At 35.3% G+C, this 22,353-nt stretch overlaps 1 protein-coding gene across 1 annotated transcript in view; it reads left to right on the plus strand.

Moving 5' to 3' along the window:
* The window catches only part of LOC128991571 (5'-AMP-activated protein kinase subunit gamma-2-like), a 298,663-nt gene that overhangs the window by 125,084 nt on the left and 151,226 nt on the right, over nt 1-22,353 (plus strand). Inside the window, exons 4-5 of the mRNA XM_054414581.1 lie at nt 628-890; nt 3,569-3,793. Of these exons, the coding sequence (XP_054270556.1) occupies nt 628-890; nt 3,569-3,793 (488 nt within the window). The remainder of the gene's footprint in view (nt 1-627; nt 891-3,568; nt 3,794-22,353) is intronic.

Here is a 22,353-nt window from a genome sequence, read left to right on the forward strand (position 1 = left end):
GCAGACAAAAAAATTTCCATTTGCCTGATCAGATTTCCACTAAAATATTTCCTCAAAGGTGTCAGATTTTTTCTCCATTTAGCATTGAGTGCATTTAAATATCATTAGTTTTAATTAGTACTTAGCTTTGCTGCTACACGGAATGTCATAAACTGTTTTTCTTATCTAAATCATGTTAATGTTATTCCCCATTTAAATGAGGTATAGTGTTTTTACCCTATGGGTACATAAAATAAAAAAAGTAAAGTAGTCCGATGTTTAGGTTTTACCATGAGACCTACAGTAGGCTAATGTGTAACTTATTCTTTAAATATGGGAAATTTGCTAAAGCATTGAGTGTCAACTTAAATCGTGGATACACAGCAATATGTTTACTAAATTATGTGCCACAGTACAAAACCAAAGAACTCATCGGGTGAAAAACAGCACAATGTTTGTGGCTCACATAAACTACGTCCATTTTTAATTAAAAAATGGCGACAACTTTAACATGGGGATTGAATGTCTAGTTGTATCAATATTCAAAGCTGAAAGTCAATTCTACTCTCCGTGGTAAAGATTCAGCCTAATCAAGACAGAACTCAAGGTATTTCTTTCAAACTTAGCTAATATCATATGTTTTTCCAGGAACGTGGAGCATCTCCCATTCGAGACATTTACACTTTGGCTCGACGTCGAGTGGAGGAAGTGCTTTGAGCGCAGCCAGTAGCTCCAGTGGTCGAGACCCCGGAGAAAGACGCAAGTCTGGGGACGACATCCTCGCCGGCGTTACATCTCCGCGCAAGACCACTCCGACTGTCTTTGACGTGTTCAGGCCACGCAGTAAGAGCGACGCGAGTCGTGCCAAGAAACCTACCACGCTCATTGCTCAGATGAAAAATGCTGTGCAGGTTTGTTGAAGTTGATTGGGTGTTAAGCGCCTTATTGCCTATTAGCACAGAAAACATACTACTATAACCCAGAATGCCAACCGCATGGTAAAAAGCGTTAAGTACTTTGAGAGAGCTTTGCCTGTCAGTTCGTAGGCAGCGCCACCAGTGTTGCAATGCATTGACATGACAGAAAACCTACCAGTTTTACAGAGGCAGTTTATAGCTAAAAGGACAGACATGTCACATATTTTTTAAGCCAACTATAAAGCATTTATTACAAATATATCAAAAGATTCATTATTAATTCTAATTTATAACTCCAATTAAAATGTTTTCAACAGTATGAAATTCAAATTGAATGATTAAAAGAATTATAAAACGCAACAAATAACACAAATGAAAAACCTTAGAGTAAAAGATAAAATTGCAATGACAAAACAAAAACATACTTCTACTTCACAATTAATTGTTAAAATACAGTTTCATACTGTTAAAAATAAACCCATCTGTATCTCTAAAGGCAATCACCAGAAACAGTGCCATAAACATGTTGAGTAGATAGTGAGAGAAGTAGGCCAATATTTATAGACTGCAGACATAACGACCCTATATTCATCTTGTCTCTACATTGCCTTGGAATAGCATAAAGTGTTTCTCTTGATATACCACCTTATAAATCTTGATATCATGATATTTTAATTTGCTGTTTAAGAATTTTTTCTCTCAATGCAACTGGAGTTTTGTTATCGGAATCGATCAATGCTTTTAAGAGAAAAAGTGGTGCCAAACCATAAATTTTCTTGGATGTTCCGGGGAGCAAACTCATCCCTATCTCAACTAAGTCCAAGATGTTAAACACTATAGTCTGTATGATGGAACCTGTATCCTGATTGGGCAATGCCCTGGTGGATGTAGGGCCAGGAGACAGGTTCCATCAAACGGAGTTACGAGTTTGGACATAAGCACACTTAAAGTAACTAGACATAAAAAACAAATCAAAATATTGTTAAGTTTTTACAATATGATTTGATGAGAAGTCCACTTGCGCTATCCAAAATCAATGAGAGGATGAACAGTTATTGATACATTGGTTTTGTAATACATTAAAAACAAATTCCAAAGAGGTTGAAGTCAGTGTTTTAATTTTCAGTTCAAAACTAATTGATTCTTATGTGACTTAGGTTATCTGTAAATCATCAAAAATAATTACTTGTTCCTCTGATTTTGTTCTAATACTTAATGAGGGGACCTTGAAATAATCTAATAATAATGTTAAAAATGTAGGTAGAATTCAATACGCATTTTATGGCATGTTTCCAATGCTAGTAAGTACAATAATATAATCAAATTTGAAAAAAAAATCACAGGGAAATGTTATTTTGGTACTGAACTGATAAGAACGTACAAAAATAAGGTTAAGAAACATTGTTTACCAGTCTTACTTAATTTATGGATCAGTTTAAAATAACACACTGTTGTTGTTTTCCCTATTTTTAACAAATTCTAAAACAGTTAACATTCTTATAATTACTGATAACCTTGTTTTTTCTGGTAAACAAGTTGATGCAGATTATCTATACAAATTTCACTTTTATTATCATTTCCAGTTGAGTTGCTTTGGGTATTGTGCTACTAGTGTAGTGTAGTGTGGTTCAATTCTTGCCAATGAAATATTTGAAACATAAATGGTTGAAAAGGATAACAGATGATGAGGTATGATTTTTTTCATTGATTCTTAATAATTAATCAAAGCATCTACAATAGACTCCCTCTTATCCGGACACCTTTTAACCGGACTACACTCAGTGGAAATGACATCTTTTTAACCGGACAATTTTTATCAGCACATCGGTTTAACCGGACAATCGGCAGGAAGTGGTTGGTACTGAAACGACTGTTCACTTGGGAAAGATTTGAGACCAGTGATCACGTGTATAAATACAATGCTCTCCTAAATTTAAGTAAAATATTTGGGTTACATGACAAGTTTTTTGGGACATTAGGTTAACCGGAAAACCCGTTATTCGGACTGGACTCGGTCCTGAGGAGTCCGGGTAAGAGTCTACTGTAGTAAAACCATCTATGAAGCTTTTAAAATTGTCCTTACAGGGATTTATAGGAAATTCTGTGGTATTGCTAAGTATGTGATAAATTTATAGTCCACAAACATTGACTTAGTACAAAGCTAGGTGTGAAATTGTTTTTTTTTCACCATGTGTACATTTGATTTTTCCAAGATTACAATTGTTTTAAATTGAAGTAGGTTTATCATTATCATCATTATTATGAATTCAGCACAGTTAATAGGTCAAAGTGACAAAGAACACTTTTTAAAAGTTGTTAAATTTTTAACAGTAACGGATTGAGTTCTGATTCCAGAGTTATTGCTACAAGCCATGTATTGCAGTTCAATCAAAGTAGTTATTTTCAGTGTTGCAGTAGTAAAATGTCCAGTTAGGGAATGCTCACCATAATATAGGATTATTAGAAAAAGCAGTGTTCCCATGCGTTCCCGCTCCACTACACAACTGGTGATTTTTAAAAGTACATACTTGAGTCAAACTTAATTCTGCGGTACACAATGACTAGGCAACATATAGACACCCAATAACTAAGTAAATTTACTGATATTCTTTAATAATGTTCAAACTAAGATGTCTAGTTATTCTGTCTCTAACTCAATGTTTTTTTTTCAGAATTCTCTGATGTCGCCGGGGTCGGGATCGCGCAGTGCGAGCAACAGTGGCTCGGCTTCGAGCACGGAGGGTAACGCGAGTGCGGCCGGTAGTACCGATGCCGTTGGTGCGAGACCTCGCGCGGGCAGTGACAGTGGTTCGTCGCGCGGTCCTGTGTCCAAAGTGATGGATTTGTTTAGACATCGATCTCACAGTGCAGTGTCTGCCGAGGAGAAGAGGAAAGCGGTAAGTTTTGTCTTTGAATTTTGTTATTTTATGAATTTTATAGTTTTTGTATGACAAACTTCTCAAATTGAACGAATGGACTGAATGAAAAAGGATCACATCGTTGTTAATTTTAGCTTTTAATTAAATATTTCACATCATTGTTAGCCTCGTTCCCACAACGCGAGGTGGGACGATTCCATGGATGAATTTGAGCAACTGCTCGTATCAATACGCCTTGTGGGAATAGATCGTCCGTGGTCCCTGTAGCAGTCCGTAGTGGTTTGTTTAGGTCCGGATCGTTCCCGCCCAAAGCCGGTAAACTTATGAAACATAAAAGGACTGTGGCTCATGTTCAGTGTAGGGTGGGGGGGGGGGAGGTACACCCGTCACAGTCCATCGGCGGGTCTTAAAATGTACGATCCAACACTAGTCATGGGAACAGTAGGTCCGCAAATTTTCGCATATTTACTGATCATGGACATCCGTGGTATTGTCCTAACTTGTGTCGTGGGAACGAGGCTTAACAAGGTGGATCATTAGCTATTCAGTTACGAGACAAACAGCTGTAAGGAATAATACTTGATCAAATCGATATCCAGCGTGACAATCAAGATTTGTAGACTTGTAGGAAAATGATCATCTGGCATGATTGCAGCTTGATCACTTAAATTGTTACGAGCGATTCACTTTATTCAGGGTAAAAGTTTAGATATTCAAAACATATATAAATTCTACTTAATTAGGAGATGTGTCAACATAACGTAAGTAGATTGCTAGCCAACTGGTACTTGTCCCTTGCCGCGTGGATCCCTACTTCACTTATTTACAGACTAATGCATAATTTATATCCATAGTAAGGATATTATCAATAGTTGCTTTGGGAATGCAAGAGTTTCAAACTCGCCGCTTAATTGAGAGAAAATGACTAGTATTGATAGGAACAGGACGAGATGTTGATTGATTGATTGATTCTGTAGGGGCGGGCCTTGTCTTGTTGCACGTCAGCCACTGATGGGCTTTTTGCGCTTCCCACATGGTGCTTCAGAGTCCGTCAAACCTGAGTTGCTTAATGAACTTCAGCATCTTGTCTATGAGCTCCTCCTGAGGAAGGTGTCTGCCCCTTGTCATTGCACCAATAGTATTGTCCCTTACCTCATTCAGAGCTGTGCAGTCATAGGTGATCAGCAGCCTCCGCTGATTGCACGCATTTCCTACACGCAGTGTCTCCTTTGTGGATCGTCAAGCTATGCAGGTGCAATTTCAGGAAGCCATGGCCAGTGACCATTCCTGTGATCTGTATAAGCTGCCTCCTGTCTAAACGTATAGCATTGGAGGGGACCATCTGGGAAGGGGAGAAGAGGGTGAGCTTACTTACCCTGTGGTGCTGAAGCCTAACCCATATTTTCCTATGTTCCTCTTGAGCCCATGACATGACTGAGTGACATGCATGCCCACGAGAGATTCCACAGAAAGACTGTGGTCCACGGAGTCTGTGGCTGACGTGACATTTGCTGGCCTGTCAGCCACCTTGTTGCGCCTGCCCAGGTCGCATACTGCAGAGAGGCAGTCCCAGACCACCTTGGAATTGAATTCGTAAGAGTCAAGCGCTTTAAGCGCAGCCTGGCTGTCTGTAAAAATGGAAATGTTGATGTCCCTGAAGCCTAGCCTCTGGTTTTCCCTAGCACATTCCATTATCACAGTCATTTAGGCCTGGAACACACGAGATGTTCTGGAGGCAAGGTGATCCAGCGTCAACCTACTCTGAATTAAGAAGTCTAGAACCAGCCTGCCCAAACGCTGAATGCTGATGGAGAACGGTCGCTTAAGCACTATGTCTCTGGTGATATTCGTACCAGGTTGAGAGGGTCAAAGCAAAGTGATATGTTTAGTTGTAAGAAATCATCATCCCAACTATGACCGCATCATCTTTCCAGGGTACATTGTAAACTGTGTAACATAACTACCCAAAAAGGTCTTTTAGAGTTGATATAGTTAGGCAAAGTAATCTGTAATAATATTTGAAGGCACATTCTTCCTTATAAACTTCATGTTTAATTTCCATTGTAGTACGCTTGGCTGTTTTGTTTGAGGAAAGATGCCCTTAAATTCATTAAGGTTTTAAGGTTCCCTGTTAAGTCTCCTTCACCTTCAAGAATAATGGACATTACATCTTGGTTACCAGGGTAAAAAATCCAGATGAAACTTCCCATGTCCTATGTGGTTATATCTTGAGTGGTAGTTCTGCTGATGTAAAATGTATACACAATCAAAGGAGAGCGGGAGAGGGATTGTAGCGGTGAGAAAGTTACGGAGAGCCAACTGTTGTTACTGCATGATATTACCAAAACTTTCGACTGGTCCAAAAGCTCCCAACTCAATATGAGTTCTTCCTCTGCGTATAATTTCTCAAACTTACAGTTGTCCAGTAATCAATGGTTCGAGGCCAAGCAAGTCATATGAATAATAACAGGATGACAAGAAGGAGCAAATATGGGATTTTCTTAAAACCAACCCATCAAGCACGGCAAGTAATGGCAAGTACTGAAAAATGTGTTAAGTATGGGTAAAACTACTAGCAAATGTCCATACAGTGTTTCATTTGCCTACTGTACACTTACGTTATTCAGAAAAGCTAAGACTTCTCTTTTGATCAATCCATCATCACCTCCAGGATTGATTATTGACCATATAAATAGATTTACATACCTTATGTCATTAATCCTACTTTAGTCTTGGGTGACTAGTTTCTGAACAACAGTTTCATTGTAGAAACTCTTGATTCATAAAATCATTTGAACACATTGTCGTCTTCAATACACAAAAATACAATAACACTCAAAAACACAAATACAATTTATTAACACGTTCAGTGTGGCATACCTTCAAACAGGCGCTCGCCAATGGCGGCGAAGCCCCAGCGCGCCACCCAAATGGTGAACACAATTGGCATTCAAATATTTCAGTATGACGAATCAAAAAATAGCAGCGGTGATTGTGCTGTGTTACCCCAAGAGTGGACGTAGTTCACTGAAACACCCGAATGTAGCAACACTGCCTGGATCCGTAGCCAATGTCTTTATGGCTCAAAGAGAGAAAATCCCCGGATCCGGGACATAAGCATTGCCAGACGGGATTTTACAGGTAATTTTAGTACCAACCTACACCAGAATAGAGCTTTCATTCTAAGCTATAGGCTGACAACAATTACAAAGTTCCCCGGCAATGGCTGAGCTCACATTGAAGCAAGGTTGTTGGCATTGACGAAGGACGACATTTCCTGCCCCGCACCATCAGTTCCGGTACCGCGGGGCGAGAATTTCTGCCCCTCGCACTGAACGTGTTAACATGTATTTGTGGCCGGCCATAACATGTGTGATGACGGACACAATGCAAAACACTGTGTTCTTTTGGTCAACAAAGTTATCATGAAGATTATTTGGTTATCCAAACAAAGATCATTTTTAGTTGTTTACTTTCTTGTCAATGAAACATTGGTATTAAGATGTTAAGTTGTCTTTGTTAAGCTCAAGATAACCACCAGTAACCATACTAGTTTGTTTGTGTAAATTTATTCTGCTACATGTTTAGGTTGTAGCACACTTGGCAAGGTTTTTCCTCCTGCGTCTCCAGAGCGGCACTAGCATATTTGACAACTCTTGCGGAAGCGTGATGCGGCACGCCGATAAAAAAAGACTTCCACTTTGAATTCACCGTGGCAAATTCGAGAAGCTTTTAACTGCACTCAACACTCTTTCCTGTCTCTGTGAGTGTTGCCAGGTGTGCTTATTCCCATAAGATAAAATTCGATAAATGTTTTGCTGGATTATTGTAAGTTCTTCCATTGCAACGCAACATGTTTTGCTTCTGTGAGAGTTGCCAAGTGTGTTACCAGCTTCAAATCTAAATTGAGAGTTTTGTTCCTTTTGAGGACTACTTTCTGATTTCATTATTTTTTAACTCTCAGGTTGATTATTCTTAGAGTTCTATAAAGACTGTAGTTATGTAGTATCTTTTTTATTTCAGATGCTTTGGAATGTTAAACGCGATAGACATCAAAGGAGACTGGTACTTCTGTATGTATGTATTGAGTATTTGACGGGATTTTCGGGTGGAAATCATTTTCATTTAAAGTTCAAATTGTGTTTCAAGGTTTCAATGCTTGATGACTCCATGCTTGAGCGGAGGGGATAATTCACCTACATATCAATGTGTTCATGATAGTTCATACTGCATAATCTTTGTATCTTCATTATAAATTGTGTGGATTTGAATGGCCTGACGCTTTATATCGCATTCTGAAGGGAAGATCATCTTTTTTAATTGTTTTAGACAAGGTAGGTTTTTGAATACTTGAGTTATATGTAGCAGCTGTTGAAGAAGCCATATTTGATTTAATCTGTTCTTAAGCTTTACCCCCTGACTTGCAGACCTATCTGCAGAAGCAGTTTCAGCCAACTCTCTACGTAGTCTCTTGTATCTGGGATGTCTCTAGATTGTCTGTGTGTCTTCAAGAGGCATGCTACAATATTTTACAGTTCCAAACAAGGATTATAACAGTGCAATCTGTTGTTGGCCCACATCAACTAAGACAAATTTGATCAAAAACCTGGCAACAACTTTAACCTGGGGATTGAATGTCTAGTTGTATTAATAGTCAAGGATAGTAGTTAAAGTTAAAGCAAACAAAATTGTAGACCTAAGACTTTGATTTTTTACTGTTACTTAACATTGGAGATCTGTTTAGGGTAACAGTGTAATGATTTATTTTTCATCAAAAAAATGATGATGATGATAGAATCTCTAATTTCTAAAACCTGCATCATATTTTTAAACTGTTGTAACCCACAAACTAAACTATTCTGCTTGTACAGTTGCGTCACTTAGTTTTGATAGAGCTGTGAGTTGGTTGGTGGGGCACAGAGAAGTAAGGTACAGAAAACATATGCTTATGAGACGACTGTGCGCTTTTAGCTGTAGTATGTTGTGCTCAAAATATACTTTAGGCGAGCAAAGAAGAGCTCTGTGCAGAAATTTATATGGCACTGGATCTTCCTCCACCATGAGCTTAGTAGTACATGAGGGCGAGGGTTGTGATGTTGGACTTTGCCCTAAGTGTATCATTGAGTGTTTCCTCTGTACCATGCATCTCTGTGGTTGGTCTTATTGGTTGTTGAGCTAAATTTTTCTATTCTCTGTCTTAAAAAATGGCTTGAGCCTGATGGGTCACCGGAAGACTGCCCCCAGACAACTACCCCCCCAAGCAGGTTCCTATGTCATGTTGACGTCAGAGATAGGGGGGGGGGGGGGAACTCCAGTCACGGAAACTCAAGTTTCACTGTAATACTGTTCTAAACTAACCTAACCTAACCAACCAAAATCGCTGTAACACTTCAAAGTTCTGTATTCTGTGGGAATACATGCCTTTTTTGTTATCAAATGGAATTATTCAAATTAAAATTACAATTATATATCATCACATTTTGCTAGGGAGGATGGTATTCCAGTCGCGGACACGGCTCCCATATTGGTTAGTTTGGCAGATTCTGTGACGTCACGTTTCACCTGGGGGGTGGTAGTATTCCGCACCCCCAGCCTGATTAGATTTTTACTTGTGTTCACCTGCTTGTGTTAGGGAAAAAAAAAAAACAATGGTCGATGACTTAATCGGAAGTTAACTATTTGCAGAGGTTAACAATTTGCAATTTCTTAACAAATATTTAGATTAGTGTCGAGCAAAAGCAATTCTTTCTTCAATTTGTTGGATTTCATGAGTTCATGAGTCTTAAAGGGTTATTGTGACCAGGTAAATGCCCATGTTAGGCATTATTCATCAAGTGTATTCTTCAAGTATAAGCAATTTGCCACGTTTTGGTTTCACAATCCAACACGGTAGTCATCAAGTTCTAACACATTGTAGAACTTAGGAAATGTTAATGCTTGGTAAACTCAGAAGGAGAGTGATGAAGATACATTCAAGCTCTCAGTGGTTTTGGTTGTTGAGCAGGATTATTGTTTGTGGTCGTTGGTTTCTGCATGTTGTCTAGGTGACCACTGTAAACCTGAGTATCTAAAATCATCACTGTGTGTCATTTCATGTAATGTATCTGTGTTTGTGTGTATACTGGCTAGTTTTAATAGTATCATAAAGACTGATCAAGTTTAGGTTAAACTTATGATATCAACAATAGCCACAAGAACAAGGTACAATGTGATGAATCTTAGTCATAAAAATTTTAAAGAATTGCAGTGGAAAGTATAATCATTTCTTCTTCAATTGTACTAGTAGAAACTAAACCAGCACTACAGTTTGAGGGTGCTTGAGTTTTATTCATCTGGCCGTCCGACCGAACAACAGATCTGATCCTGGTCCAACAGATCACGGTAGTGAGTTGAAACCTAAAACAATGTTATAAGTTAAGAAGATCATTGGAATAACTGCTTTAACTACTAGACAACCATTCGGTCTATATGGAGACGAATATAAACTATATAATAATAAGAAGTGATGTGAAATACTCAAGAAAAAGGGCTTCAAGTCGATATTTGACAAATTAATGAGCTTACTTAATAAAATAATGTCTTTATAAAGTTGTATATTACATAGTCTAAATAATGTAATGTTGTATATTTTACTGTTGCGCTTTAAACCAGTTGCCATTATGGATAAAAAAAAAACTTGACAGAATCAAATGTCTTTTTTCATTTGTAAACACACACCGAGACAGGCAGAACAATGCAAACTTCCATCAGTTAGTTTGGCCTAGCCACTCATGTAAAGCTTAGTCTACACTTGGAGACTGAGTCATTTGACAGTCGGATCAACACAGTTTTGGATAACAGTTTTCAATTTATTTTGCGCCCACACTAGCCAGCCAGTGTTTATCGGTATGGCGACTGAAGAGGAAGTGATTTTATCCTGTGCGTAGTTCTTATTTCTTAATCATGTGGCTGATCATGTGGACCCGCAAGTTTCTCTAGAAAGGTTCGTACTGTTGTCAAAACCTACTACCAGATTTTCTATTAGAAGATGGCGCAGGATTTAAAAAAATTGCAAGAATTACTCTTACAGATATTTAGATTCTGTTAAAGGCTTTGTTGGACCAAAGAGAACAAAAAAACGTACGCATTACAAGAGTGCAATTTCGTCCCTGACCAACAGTAGGTTCGGGTTGAATTCGATCTTATACCTCAGACTTGTCCACACTTGCAGACTTGAGAAAAAAGACTTATATCTTGTCTCCATGTTTCCCATTCGTATAGGAAACAGAAACACTGCATTTTGTCTCCAGAAACACGAAGATTTGTCTGCTGATAGTCGGCATACATTCGGCCGATCATCTTGATACATCGCAAGGTACAAAAGGGCAACACTACGGAAACTTTTGGCCTACAATGTTTCTGTAGACAAATCACCAAGTGTGGACTAGGCTTTAGAAAGATTGGGTTTGCTCACATATTAAAGTTGAACGTTGTACTAGTGTTTGTCTTGCTTCGTTTCTGGTTTAGCGGTATTTTTTGTTCGTATATCTCAGTATTTCTCCAGTTTTCCCTGCATTTGCCATATCTGAGGGTCTGTTAGCGATTGTTCAGTGCTGCTATCTGTCGGATTCTCGTAGAACTACGCCCCCAAACACTGGCACACAGTATATGTTACCGCTCTTCCCTTGGATGAAACTGAATTCAAACATTTTGGTGTACTCATCCAAACGTCTTTTCTATGATTTAAGAATAGAAAAAGGATACAGTTTACTGCAGTCTTGCTAAACTCCTCGACCTGCACTGGCCATTATTCTTTCACATTGGAATAAAATAATTTGAAGATAGTCATGATTTAATCATATGCTAAAATAAAATTGACATCCTTTCAAGTGCTGCGTCTCTTGGCCAATCTGATCAATTACTTTATGGAATGTGTAGTCTCGTGTGTGCTAATTGTTTTATGCACTTCTTATTTCTTTAAATCATTCGAACCTGAAGATGTGCTCCATTTTTGACAGCACAAAACAGCTGTGGTTGTTGTAAACTACCTAAGATTGTTTTGACAGTAACCAGGTAATTTTATCCTTTATTAATTAATTTAGACTATCCAGAGTTCATTCCATCATGAAATTTTAAATTGGCTACTTTTTCAATTCTCTTGTAAAACGTGATTATAAATTTACTTGACTCTCATCATAAAATATATACCAAGAATTTTGATGAATGATGAAAGTGACAGTACCAATAATTCTATTCCAATTAAACATAATAGATTGAGTGGAGAGTTGTAGTGTTAGGCTGAGACAAGTGGATGAGAGGATGTCGTGGGTGTGAAACTGCATATTCAATTAAGGCTTGCATCACAACACAACACAGCGACTTGCGACTCGGTGATTGTTGAGACACACAAGTGTAACAAATTTAGTTGTTAACTTGTGTTCTTTGTCTTCGTTTCTTGATAAGAAACGTCACAGATTAGACTTGTTTCAAAATATTTTCTTGGGGGCTGAAGTAGTTCATTTTATGCTTAGGGTATGAAATAATCGTATGGAGTCGAGGAGGATTGTTATAGTGAGCGAAAATGACTCTTTTAAATATGTGCTGACGTGCGGTGAAATTGTTCTGTTCATCTTCAGGGGAAAATAGAATCTGGTAGAGTTGAGGGTAAAGTTGTATTTCCACAAGAGATTGACTGTTTGGAAAAAAGAATTTTCCTACAGTTACCTAACAATGTACATGTTCTCTCACTGATTTGAGAAAGCAAAGTGGCCAATTCGCTCATCAGTGAGACAATGTTAACATTGTCTCACTCTAATTTCTTTGTCCCACTCCAGATTTGCAACGTGAAGGCACGAAATAGTGAGCGCGTAACATGCAGGCAATGTCGTATGCGCGCGAAATACGTTGGCAGCACTGGCTGTAAATCAGCTGGTCAGCTGTTGTACTGTTGTATTTGTCACTTCACATTAAATGTTATGTTAAAAGTTCACTTCTGTGTAAAAATAGGTTATGTTTCTTCACCAATTTATTTGTTTTATGGTAACTGTAGGAAAAGTATAATGTGCAACTCGAGTTCAAAGTACAATTGCCTCACTTGAGAAACCATTCCTCACTCGCCTACGGCTCGTGAGTAAGGATTTCTCTCGAGTGAGTCAATTGCTCACTTTTCTCACTAGTTGCACAAATAACTATTTGTTTAAAAAACACTAGTTAAAACTGTGAAACATACACTTTGTCTAATGAGGTGAGTCGGTGGCTCAGTTGGTAGCGTCACGGACTTAAGCCCAAGGCAGCGATGTCGTGAGTTGGGATCCTAGTCACTGCCGGAAACATTTTATCAGTACAGTTCACCTTTGTACTGTACCGGCTCACCCCTTGCTTTGCTGTATACGTTCCACGCACAGATCTGTAGTCTATGTGGACGGGTAAATGCAAGGATGGTGTACTTTTTCCCTTGGCCCGTATGGAACCGTTGCCACTGTTGGTAAAACTGATTCCAGCATTTAGTAGTATTAATTGTTTTGTAGATAAATGTTAGTGCAATCAACAATGTTGGGGACTTGGCTAACAATTTTTTACAACATATGGCGTAGGTCCGTTCGTAAATTTTAGATTTCTTTTAAAAAATATTTTCAGATAGTTGAGACTCCTGATGGTGTGTGTGGGGTATGTGCTTAACCTATGTTTTTAAAATGTATGGTAGTTTTAATTACAGATTTTCCCTTTATTTTTTTGTGTCATTTTAAAATATTGAAGAAACTTAGCTTAATCTTATATTAGTATATAAATAAGCTTGACTGTAAAATCACTGTAAAAAATTGACAGGCTAAAACCAACTGACTTACAGTTGACTGACAAATTTTGAATGCAACTGAGACTGAACTGTGACTGCACTGATGTGTGTGAATTGACCTTAGGACCTAGACTAAGTACCAATTTATTCTCTTGGGGAATAAGTAAACTGTTGTAATTTCCTTTTTTTTTATATTTTGATACAATTTTCAAATTCAGTTATTCCATACTAAGCTATCGACATTTCACTAAAACCCCCACTTTATAGCCTTCCTTATAGCAGAAAACCTATTCATTCATCTTAACTAATGCTATTTACATAAAATGTATTAACAAATTTTAATATTTGAAAAATACGGCTTTACCGATTCTGGGTAGGCCTACATATATCTTAGGTATCAATACTTTTCCCTCTAAGTCTCAAAAGATAAATATGTTGATAAAATCAAAAGAATTTTGCCATCCCTACAAAATTTCCATTGTAAATAGTGTTCAGCAGTGTCAGTTATTGAGACAGTGTTATTGGATCTCAAGAGAAGATCAAGAAGCTTTGATTATTCATTTGCATGCTCTTGTCTACAGTTTGACCTATATTGAGTGAGGAGACTGTGGCTTCAAAATTAATTAGCTGTTGTTCTTGTGCTTATTGATTGATACTTGATTGAAGACTGTTAAAGTGTAATAACATAATTTCATATATATTTTTTGAAAATGGTTGTTAGATTGAATAATGAGTCAAGTTTGTGTCAAAGGAACATATTACAAGTGGTATTTTGATTAGTTAACAATTTTAATTTTAGATAGTACTGTTATGCAGGAAATATAAGTTATTGTGGGTGACACCGATGTTACCATAAATGCTCTAAAATCACTTAAACTACTCTATAATCTATTTTACAACTTTCTTTAGTGAAGCAACTTTCTTTTTCTGCGCAGATACTAATTTTAATTCCAACTAAATAAATAAGCAAAGCCATTAATTCACAAGGGACACAGTGGGAATCAGGGTTTTAGTTAGGGGATGACACCTGGGGAAGAGGGTAATTCGTCCTGAAAGGATCGTTTTTTTTTTTTGGAATATGAGGTAAAATTTAGTAAATACGAATTTAAATTCTAAGTATCAATTAAAACAACTTTTTATAAAAACATTTGCACTAAGCATAGTTATAAAACAAATTTTATAGACAGGTATATTCTGGTTGATTTTTAGCAATTAATTAACTAGTGTGCTTAGTACTAACAATTTAGAGTGACAGGTTTAGTGATTAGATCACATGGTTTCTGTCCTGAAGGCCTGACTTGAAACCCAACCAATCGCCAACAGTCCTTAGCTATGTTATTTGTTGACTTACTGCTTTGTACCCCACCTTAGGCTGATGTTTGACCAACTGAGTAAAAAAGTACAAAAATTCTTCTTATAGGCAAGAAAAGCTGTCCTTATAGCAACATTTCTCTAACTATTGGTCCTTTTTGTTAACATTTTATTTACAGACAACTCGGACAACCCTTGAAAGTGTAGTTTGATCAAAGGTGTCTATAACAATCAATCTCCTTAATTTAGTTAGAGGAAGGTGATTCAATTGTTGATCAGCAGCACATGATGCAGCTAATCTAGCGATGACTTACCAATTGTACAAATTGGCTCGCTAATTAATCGCCACGCTAACGACTTTCAATTACAATCCATTATGCACAAGCTCGCTGTCCCTTATGACTACTGTGGATGAAGTTCAGAGTCACAGCTATTTTGTAACGTATATTTAAATTCCCTTCTTAGTTTGCAAGGGATGTAAGAACGTAATTCAGATACAGTAGACTCCCTCTTTTCCGGACTCCTTGGGACCGAGGTCAGTCCCGAAAGCGGGTTTTCCAGTCAAGCCAACGTCCCCAAAAACATGTTATGTAACCCAAATATTTGACTTAAATTTAGTAAAGGATTGTATTTAGACATGTGATCACTGGTTTCAAAATCGTTCTCATTTCAGTACTGCCCACTTCCTTCCGATATAGTCCGGTTAAACTGATGTGCTGATAAGAATTGTTCGGTTAATGAGATGTCATTTCCGCTGAGTGTAGTCCGGTTAAAAGTTGTCCGGATAAGAGGGAGTCTACTGTAGCTGTAAAATTGATGCTACGAGTTAGAGCACAGAGAAGGTACAGAGGAAAAACTCGGTGGTACACTTAATTAGTGTCTAGAACTAGGACAAGTTCAAAACCACATCTTGGTACTACAACAGGGTGGAGGAAGACAGTGTGCGATAGGAATGTCCGCTCAGTGCTTGCAGCTCAGGCTCTTCCTTGTTCATCACAAGTAAAGTATATTACCACGACATACTAGAGCTGAAAGTGCATGATTGTACCATAAGTAAATTTCCTCTGAATCTTACCTCTATGTGGTTAGAGTTTATACTGAGTGGGAAGGATTCACTTTCTCATTCATCTAAAGCTTTGTGCCAAATACGTAAAACAACTACAAAAAGACAAATTAATTTTAGAATATTTTTAAAATTTATAATAATTTTTTTATATTCACGGTTATTGATAACATAAAAAAATACAAGACTGCAGATTTTGTGAAAAATATGTAGGCCCTAAACTGCCTCAAAAAAGAAAAACATTAAGATATAAAGGAGAAAGCATAGTATCTCTATAGAAAACCTTTTTATAGATACTATTTTGTGTACACTATTATATTAATTACAATTCCTAAAACATTAGGTTTTAATAGAACTGATTTCAACTTTTTGAATTTATATCCTGGATTATCTTTTCAAAAGCATTTCTGAGAAAGCTTGAATACTTCGAAAACTACACTATCTCCAAGATTTGTGATTGGAGTGTGTCGTTGACAGGTGTTTTGATTTTTCTATATTTTTCTTAAAGTTTCCTGCATGGTTTTGACATATTTAGATGACTTTTCAAACATCTTATTTTTCAATACTGTAGTTGATGTGATTTTGTGGTTTAAGTGTGACTTATTTTTTAGAACACTTGTTAAATATTATATTTTGAAAAATTGGAACTTGATATGGAAAGTACATTTTGATGTATGTCAATGTAAAATATCTGTCTACTTAAAAAAATCTTTATAAGCTTACTATAAAGTTGATTTTAGTTTTCAAATAAATCTGATTATAGGCCTATTATTTACAATAGAAATTTTGTAAAAGTTTGTATTTACAAGCAAAGTCTTCAAAGTTTTATATCCTTCTAAAATCTTTAGGGTAGGTTTTGGATTTCAAAGTTCTTGATTCATAAATCATGATTAGTTGGAAATTTTGTCATAGATAGTATCTACAAAAAACATTTTGAAAATTTTGTATCTTAACACTTTCAAATGCAAATACATGTCGTGGTTATGCAAATTTTATCAATACGTATTTAGCTTGATGGATGACCAAGTTCTATTTTGTACAGTAGAACCTCAATAATCCGGTTTAATTGCAACTGGATCCCATCTGGATTATCAAATTATCGAAATTAACTAAGTTACCTTAATGGGACAGCACATATTTGAGTAAACAACTTTTGAAAATAGTAGGTTATCTATTATAGTTCCTACAGTAGAGGGTCTATAAGATAGATACATTCAAAACATTTTATATCTTTAAGGACTATATCGTATTAAATCCATCGAAACATGTGCAGCAAAAGCATTATATAGAATCAAACATCAGACACTAATATTGAGCTTTTTAAAAATATGTGTGATAGGCCTTTGAACTGCAGCACTAGTTGTTATTTTAGCAGCTAAGTCCTTAATTTAAAAGGTTTCTTTTCATACTAGAGACAAATCCGGATTATTGACTTTGATGTCCGAATCATCATTCAACTATAGTTGTAAAATTAAGTACTTAAACAATCATCAACTATTGCTCTTGAAAGTAAGTCCACAAACAAATCGTTCCTCAATTGACTTCAGTTCAAAATATTTCTACACTAATGGCTGGCATAACTTTTGTTGTTTTTTTTTCATGAAAATCAACATTGTGAAAAAAAAACAAATACCGGTACAAAATTAATATGACAACATTATATACTCTCTACAATTTAGGCTACTAAAAGAAGAAAATATTCCTACTTTTGTTTGTTATAAAATCAAAGAGGGAATTAGTGAGGTTTGTCTATTTCTGATCTTTTTTACAATAGTGTGCTCTATCCTGAAAGGTCGTATTGTATTAGCCAATTAAGGTCATTGTTGTCAGAGTCTAGTATGTGAGGTTGATGTGATTGATTGTTTGAGATCTGTCCTGGTTGTCTAGGCAGGACTGGTTTTAAAACTCAGTTCATTCTAGGATTTTCTTTTGTATATCGTTGGTTTTTGCTATGATGAACAAGTTAATAACAGTATCTTCAGTATCCAATAGTCAATGATGGTACAGTACTGTAATTTAATAAGAACTATATGTCGTCCATTGGTCAAAATATCTAATGTACAGACTTCTCTATTTTCAACCCACGCTGTAAATAAAACATGTGATTGGAATTTCTTCCATTTTTTAAATTTTCTGTTTATATTTCGTTGATATTTTGTCACCAACATGGCAACCCATAAGACCCGTGTTAGTAAAAAAAATTAATTTTTTGTGCTTATTTTTGGGCCTATTTTAATTAATAAAGCGATTCTGCACACCTACAGGATAATATCTTTCCAACAGTATGCGTAGATTTTCCCTACGATGAACACAAGCTGAGAAAAGCAGTTTTAAAGAAACATGCTTGCCTAAATATATATGGAGTTAATATAATGCTACTTGTTTCATAACTAATATACTCAACATTTTCAATCATTTTTAACTTTTAGACTTTGGTCGAAGTTGAGGTTTTTATAAAGTTACATTATACAATGGATTTCAGAGTAAATATAGGACGAAGCTGATTAAACTTAGTGGTTAAAATGCAGAATTTACGTCTTAAAGTTTCTTCTAGAACAAAATATTCAGGAAAAAAAGAATAGGTCTCTCAGACATGGTAGTTTCTCAGAATGGGAAAACTTCTTCACAAACTATGGGGGTTAGTCACAAATAGGTATGTGTTACGTTTTAGACCCGTTGTTTCAATCTCACACCTTCAAAAATTTGTGTACCTATTTAGAAAATAAAAATGGATTGGTTGCTCAAGGAAGGTTTTTGCTGGAAGTAACCATATTTTTGTGAATATAGGTTTGGTTTTTTCTTTTAACTTATTAATATTACAGTATTTTTTTCAATAACTTTTAAGTTGTGTTTACTTTCCACATTTACCTGGTATTCATTCAGATAAATGAAGGTTGAAAAGCTGTACAATATATTTTTTTAGACTTTTCTCAAATTATTCTTCCAAGGTTTGAAGTACAGTTTTGAATCAGTATAAATTTGCATGGAATTACATTGATAAAGGTGTCATTTAATGTTCTTTACTAAACAAGTCAACAACACTTGATTTAATCGCTCAACATCTTTTGTTTTTACCAACAACACTTAAGACCAATGCTATAAACACTCTGCATTGAATTTTTATCTTCGCTTACACTACAATAAACCTTATGAATAATTTACTGTAATGACATTTTTACATAGTTGATATTCCAAACCTTTCCAATATATCTTCTTGCAAAGAGAAATTGAGTTACCTAAAGGCATGTAAGTAACATGTCTCATTATCTTGACATTGACTTTGTATCTTATCTGAAGTTATGAGCTTGTTTGTCTCCTTATGCGTCATAGGAAGTAAAAGTTTTTCCGCACAATGAAAAATTACAATTACGCTACTTTGGTATCAATTTCTTTGCATTTTCTTTCCTCAATAACTGAAGTACTCAAACAAAATGCTTCTAAAAAGAATATTGTTTTTACGTCTTAGTACAATTTTCTTTGTAGATTGAAAAATTGAAAAATTAATAGTCAATATGGTTGTCTTCTAAAAAGTACATTAAATATGATTTTTAGTAATTCAGTAAATAATGTAGCCAAAACTTGCCTTGTTGATACAGAACAGCATCTACTTAAATATAGTTCTGTTTTAAAAATCTTTCTACAACTAAATCTAGAGTTATACTGGACCAATTTTATTAATTAATGGGTCGTTGGAAAGTTTAATTTGTGTAGATTTGCAAATAATTTTAAAAGTTTCTTTTTGTCATGATTTATGGTGAAAAATTAAAAATAACATGTTTTCCATAATAAATACATTGAAAACAGTGTTTTCACACTTTTTATTTGGGTGCGACTTTTGGCTGCCTTTTTTGGGTATTTCAAAGAAGTGCATGGTATCAATTTGTAGGAAATTTTATTCTATTTCAAAATATCACCTTCCACTTTGGTTGATTTCTTTCCTCATCTTATTAATGAGTCATTGGAAAGTCTAATTCATGGAGATTATTGTAGATAATATTTGCTGTAGATGGTGTTAGAGAGATAGTATTTTCTGTAGATGATAGAGAGATCATATTTGCGTAGATGGTGTTAGAGATCAAATTTGCTGTAGATGGTGTTATAGAGGTAATTTGTAATATTTGCAGAAGATAGTACAGTATAAGAGGGATAACAATTTCAGTAGGTCAGGTTAGAGAGATAGTGATAGAGAGGGAATTACTATTTAGTTTAAAAGAAGTTGTCAGTGTTTTTTTGAGGTGTTTTAGAGGTAAATCATGTATTTAGTTTAACGACTAGTCTTACAGAGGCAATCATTTCACCAGGTAGTTTTTGGATAGGTAATCCACAGTAATCTGCGGATGACAATTCCACAGTGGAAGTGTGGCTGATGCTATCACAGTGTGAGGGGGGACTCTGCAATGAAGGTCACCAGTTTGTCAGTCTGTGTCGTGGTTTGGTGTGTGTGCTGTGGTGCTGTGGTGTTTGGTGATCTTTAATATTTGTGGTGCAATACTCGGTGTGTTTAAAAAAAATTCATTTCATTCAGAGGGTTACACAAAAGGAGTCGCAGGGTTTACTTTTTAAATTGTATTTTTTATGCTTCATACATATATTATTATGTTGTCAGCTAAATATTTAATGTAGTTCTTCCAAAACAAATAGCTATTAACTTGAATTTATTCCTATTTCAATAAAAAATAATATTTTTTTATTACTATACAAAGTAATGTTTATACCTATCTATATTTTAACCAGCTCAGGCTTGTGTTTTTTATATAATTTATTTACAAAATATATATTTCATAGAAAATGACATATACGGTAGTTGAATTTTTACTACTTTGTATTATTGATTTTTACGTTTAAAATTTTTCAACTACTACCCCTCATAGAGAGTTCTTTCCTTAATTGTGTTTTTAAACTTTGACCTCATAAACTATCCCTTTACACTTTCATAATTCGCATTCATGACCACATAGAGTTCTGGAAGTCTTGCTTCTTTAGTTATCTGTGTGTACAACTTGTCTCTTCAACTAAAAACCATTATCCGTTATCTTCACACTCTTTTATTTCCTATTGTAAATACTCAACTAAGATAACAATAACCCCTTTTTGCATATACAGTATTCAAAAAGTACTAATAGTAAATAAATAATTTTTCACATTAAATCTCTTAAAAGTCACTATAGTAAAAATAAAAGATGAAATAAAATTATTATCCATCTATATTGGGAAAATGTATTCTATTTGTGAGAAATGCCATCTTCCTAATCGAAAACATATGTTGAAGACACCTGGACATGTATTACCTAGCTCCCCTTTTTAGCATATTGCACCTCTTCTTTATTAAGTTTGACACTGCTGGAAGTAAGGACGAAGTGGAATTCATCGATGAAGGATAACAGTAAAAGATGTACTTTAAAATATAGATGCAAAGAACAGTAATATAATTCATAATCGAATTTTTTAAATATTTTAATTATATTGGAAATTTTTTTATTGTTTTTGATTTGAAAACTTACAAACAATATTATTATAAATTAAATTTTAAAATTTGTTTCAATTTATTGTTTAGAAATATGAGAAATAAATAATGTATTAGCCCTACTGTTTAAAAACTAAACAATATCCTAAAAATTATAATGGAGATATAAGATTGTATTTTGTGGGGGAAAATATTTAAATTCAGTTTGACAGTGTTTGAGTCCCCACCAGTGGCATTTTGAACGAGGGAATTAAAAACTCTTCTTAGGGAGTGCGGACCAAACCTTTGATTTTTTTTACTTGCCAGGAATCAAACCTGACCCTTTTGTACCGGATTCTGAGACACTACATAGCCTAATTAATATTTTCCTAAGTATATGTATATTGCTCCTCTCCTTAGTTTTGGTATTGAAAACGACTGTCTTTAAGAAACATAGTGTCTTTTAACGCTCTGTTTTTGCCAAAGTTTTACTGCATTTGAAACTGTACCAAACGATTCACGTGATATGTTCAGATGCCAATTTTGCTTGAATCACACTCATTTCAAATCTATCTGCGTGGAGGTTGTATTATGAGAAATAATTTTTGAGAAGAAAAATTAAATTTTTATAAATTTTTTGATTAAACTAGTTTTCTACAAAAATGATGCAGGTTATGTTAAATATTTGTTACAAACCAATAGTCTTGAAAGAGTTACAAACCTTTGTTTATAAGTGCTAGCTGAAGTGTAACTAATGATAAAGTTTAAGTGTACCTAAAATAACTCTTACCAGTTAACACAACTTGTCGGTACAAATGTTACTTTGTTCTTAAAGTGTTTATAGGAACAGGAAACTAATAAACTGTAGAATAAAAAAAATACTTTATTTAGCTTTTATAAAAAAATATACAATTCAGTTAAAACTCTTTTTGCAAGTAACAACTGTCACAATAAGGTAGTAATGTATTATTAAAATAAGAAATTGAAGT

The sequence above is a fragment of the Macrosteles quadrilineatus genome, unplaced genomic scaffold, assembly GCF_028750875.1.
Source record: "Macrosteles quadrilineatus isolate MER2022 unplaced genomic scaffold, UCM_ALF_1.0 Scaffold_4__1_contigs__length_99947679, whole genome shotgun sequence".
NCBI lineage: Eukaryota > Metazoa > Arthropoda > Insecta > Hemiptera > Cicadellidae > Macrosteles > Macrosteles quadrilineatus.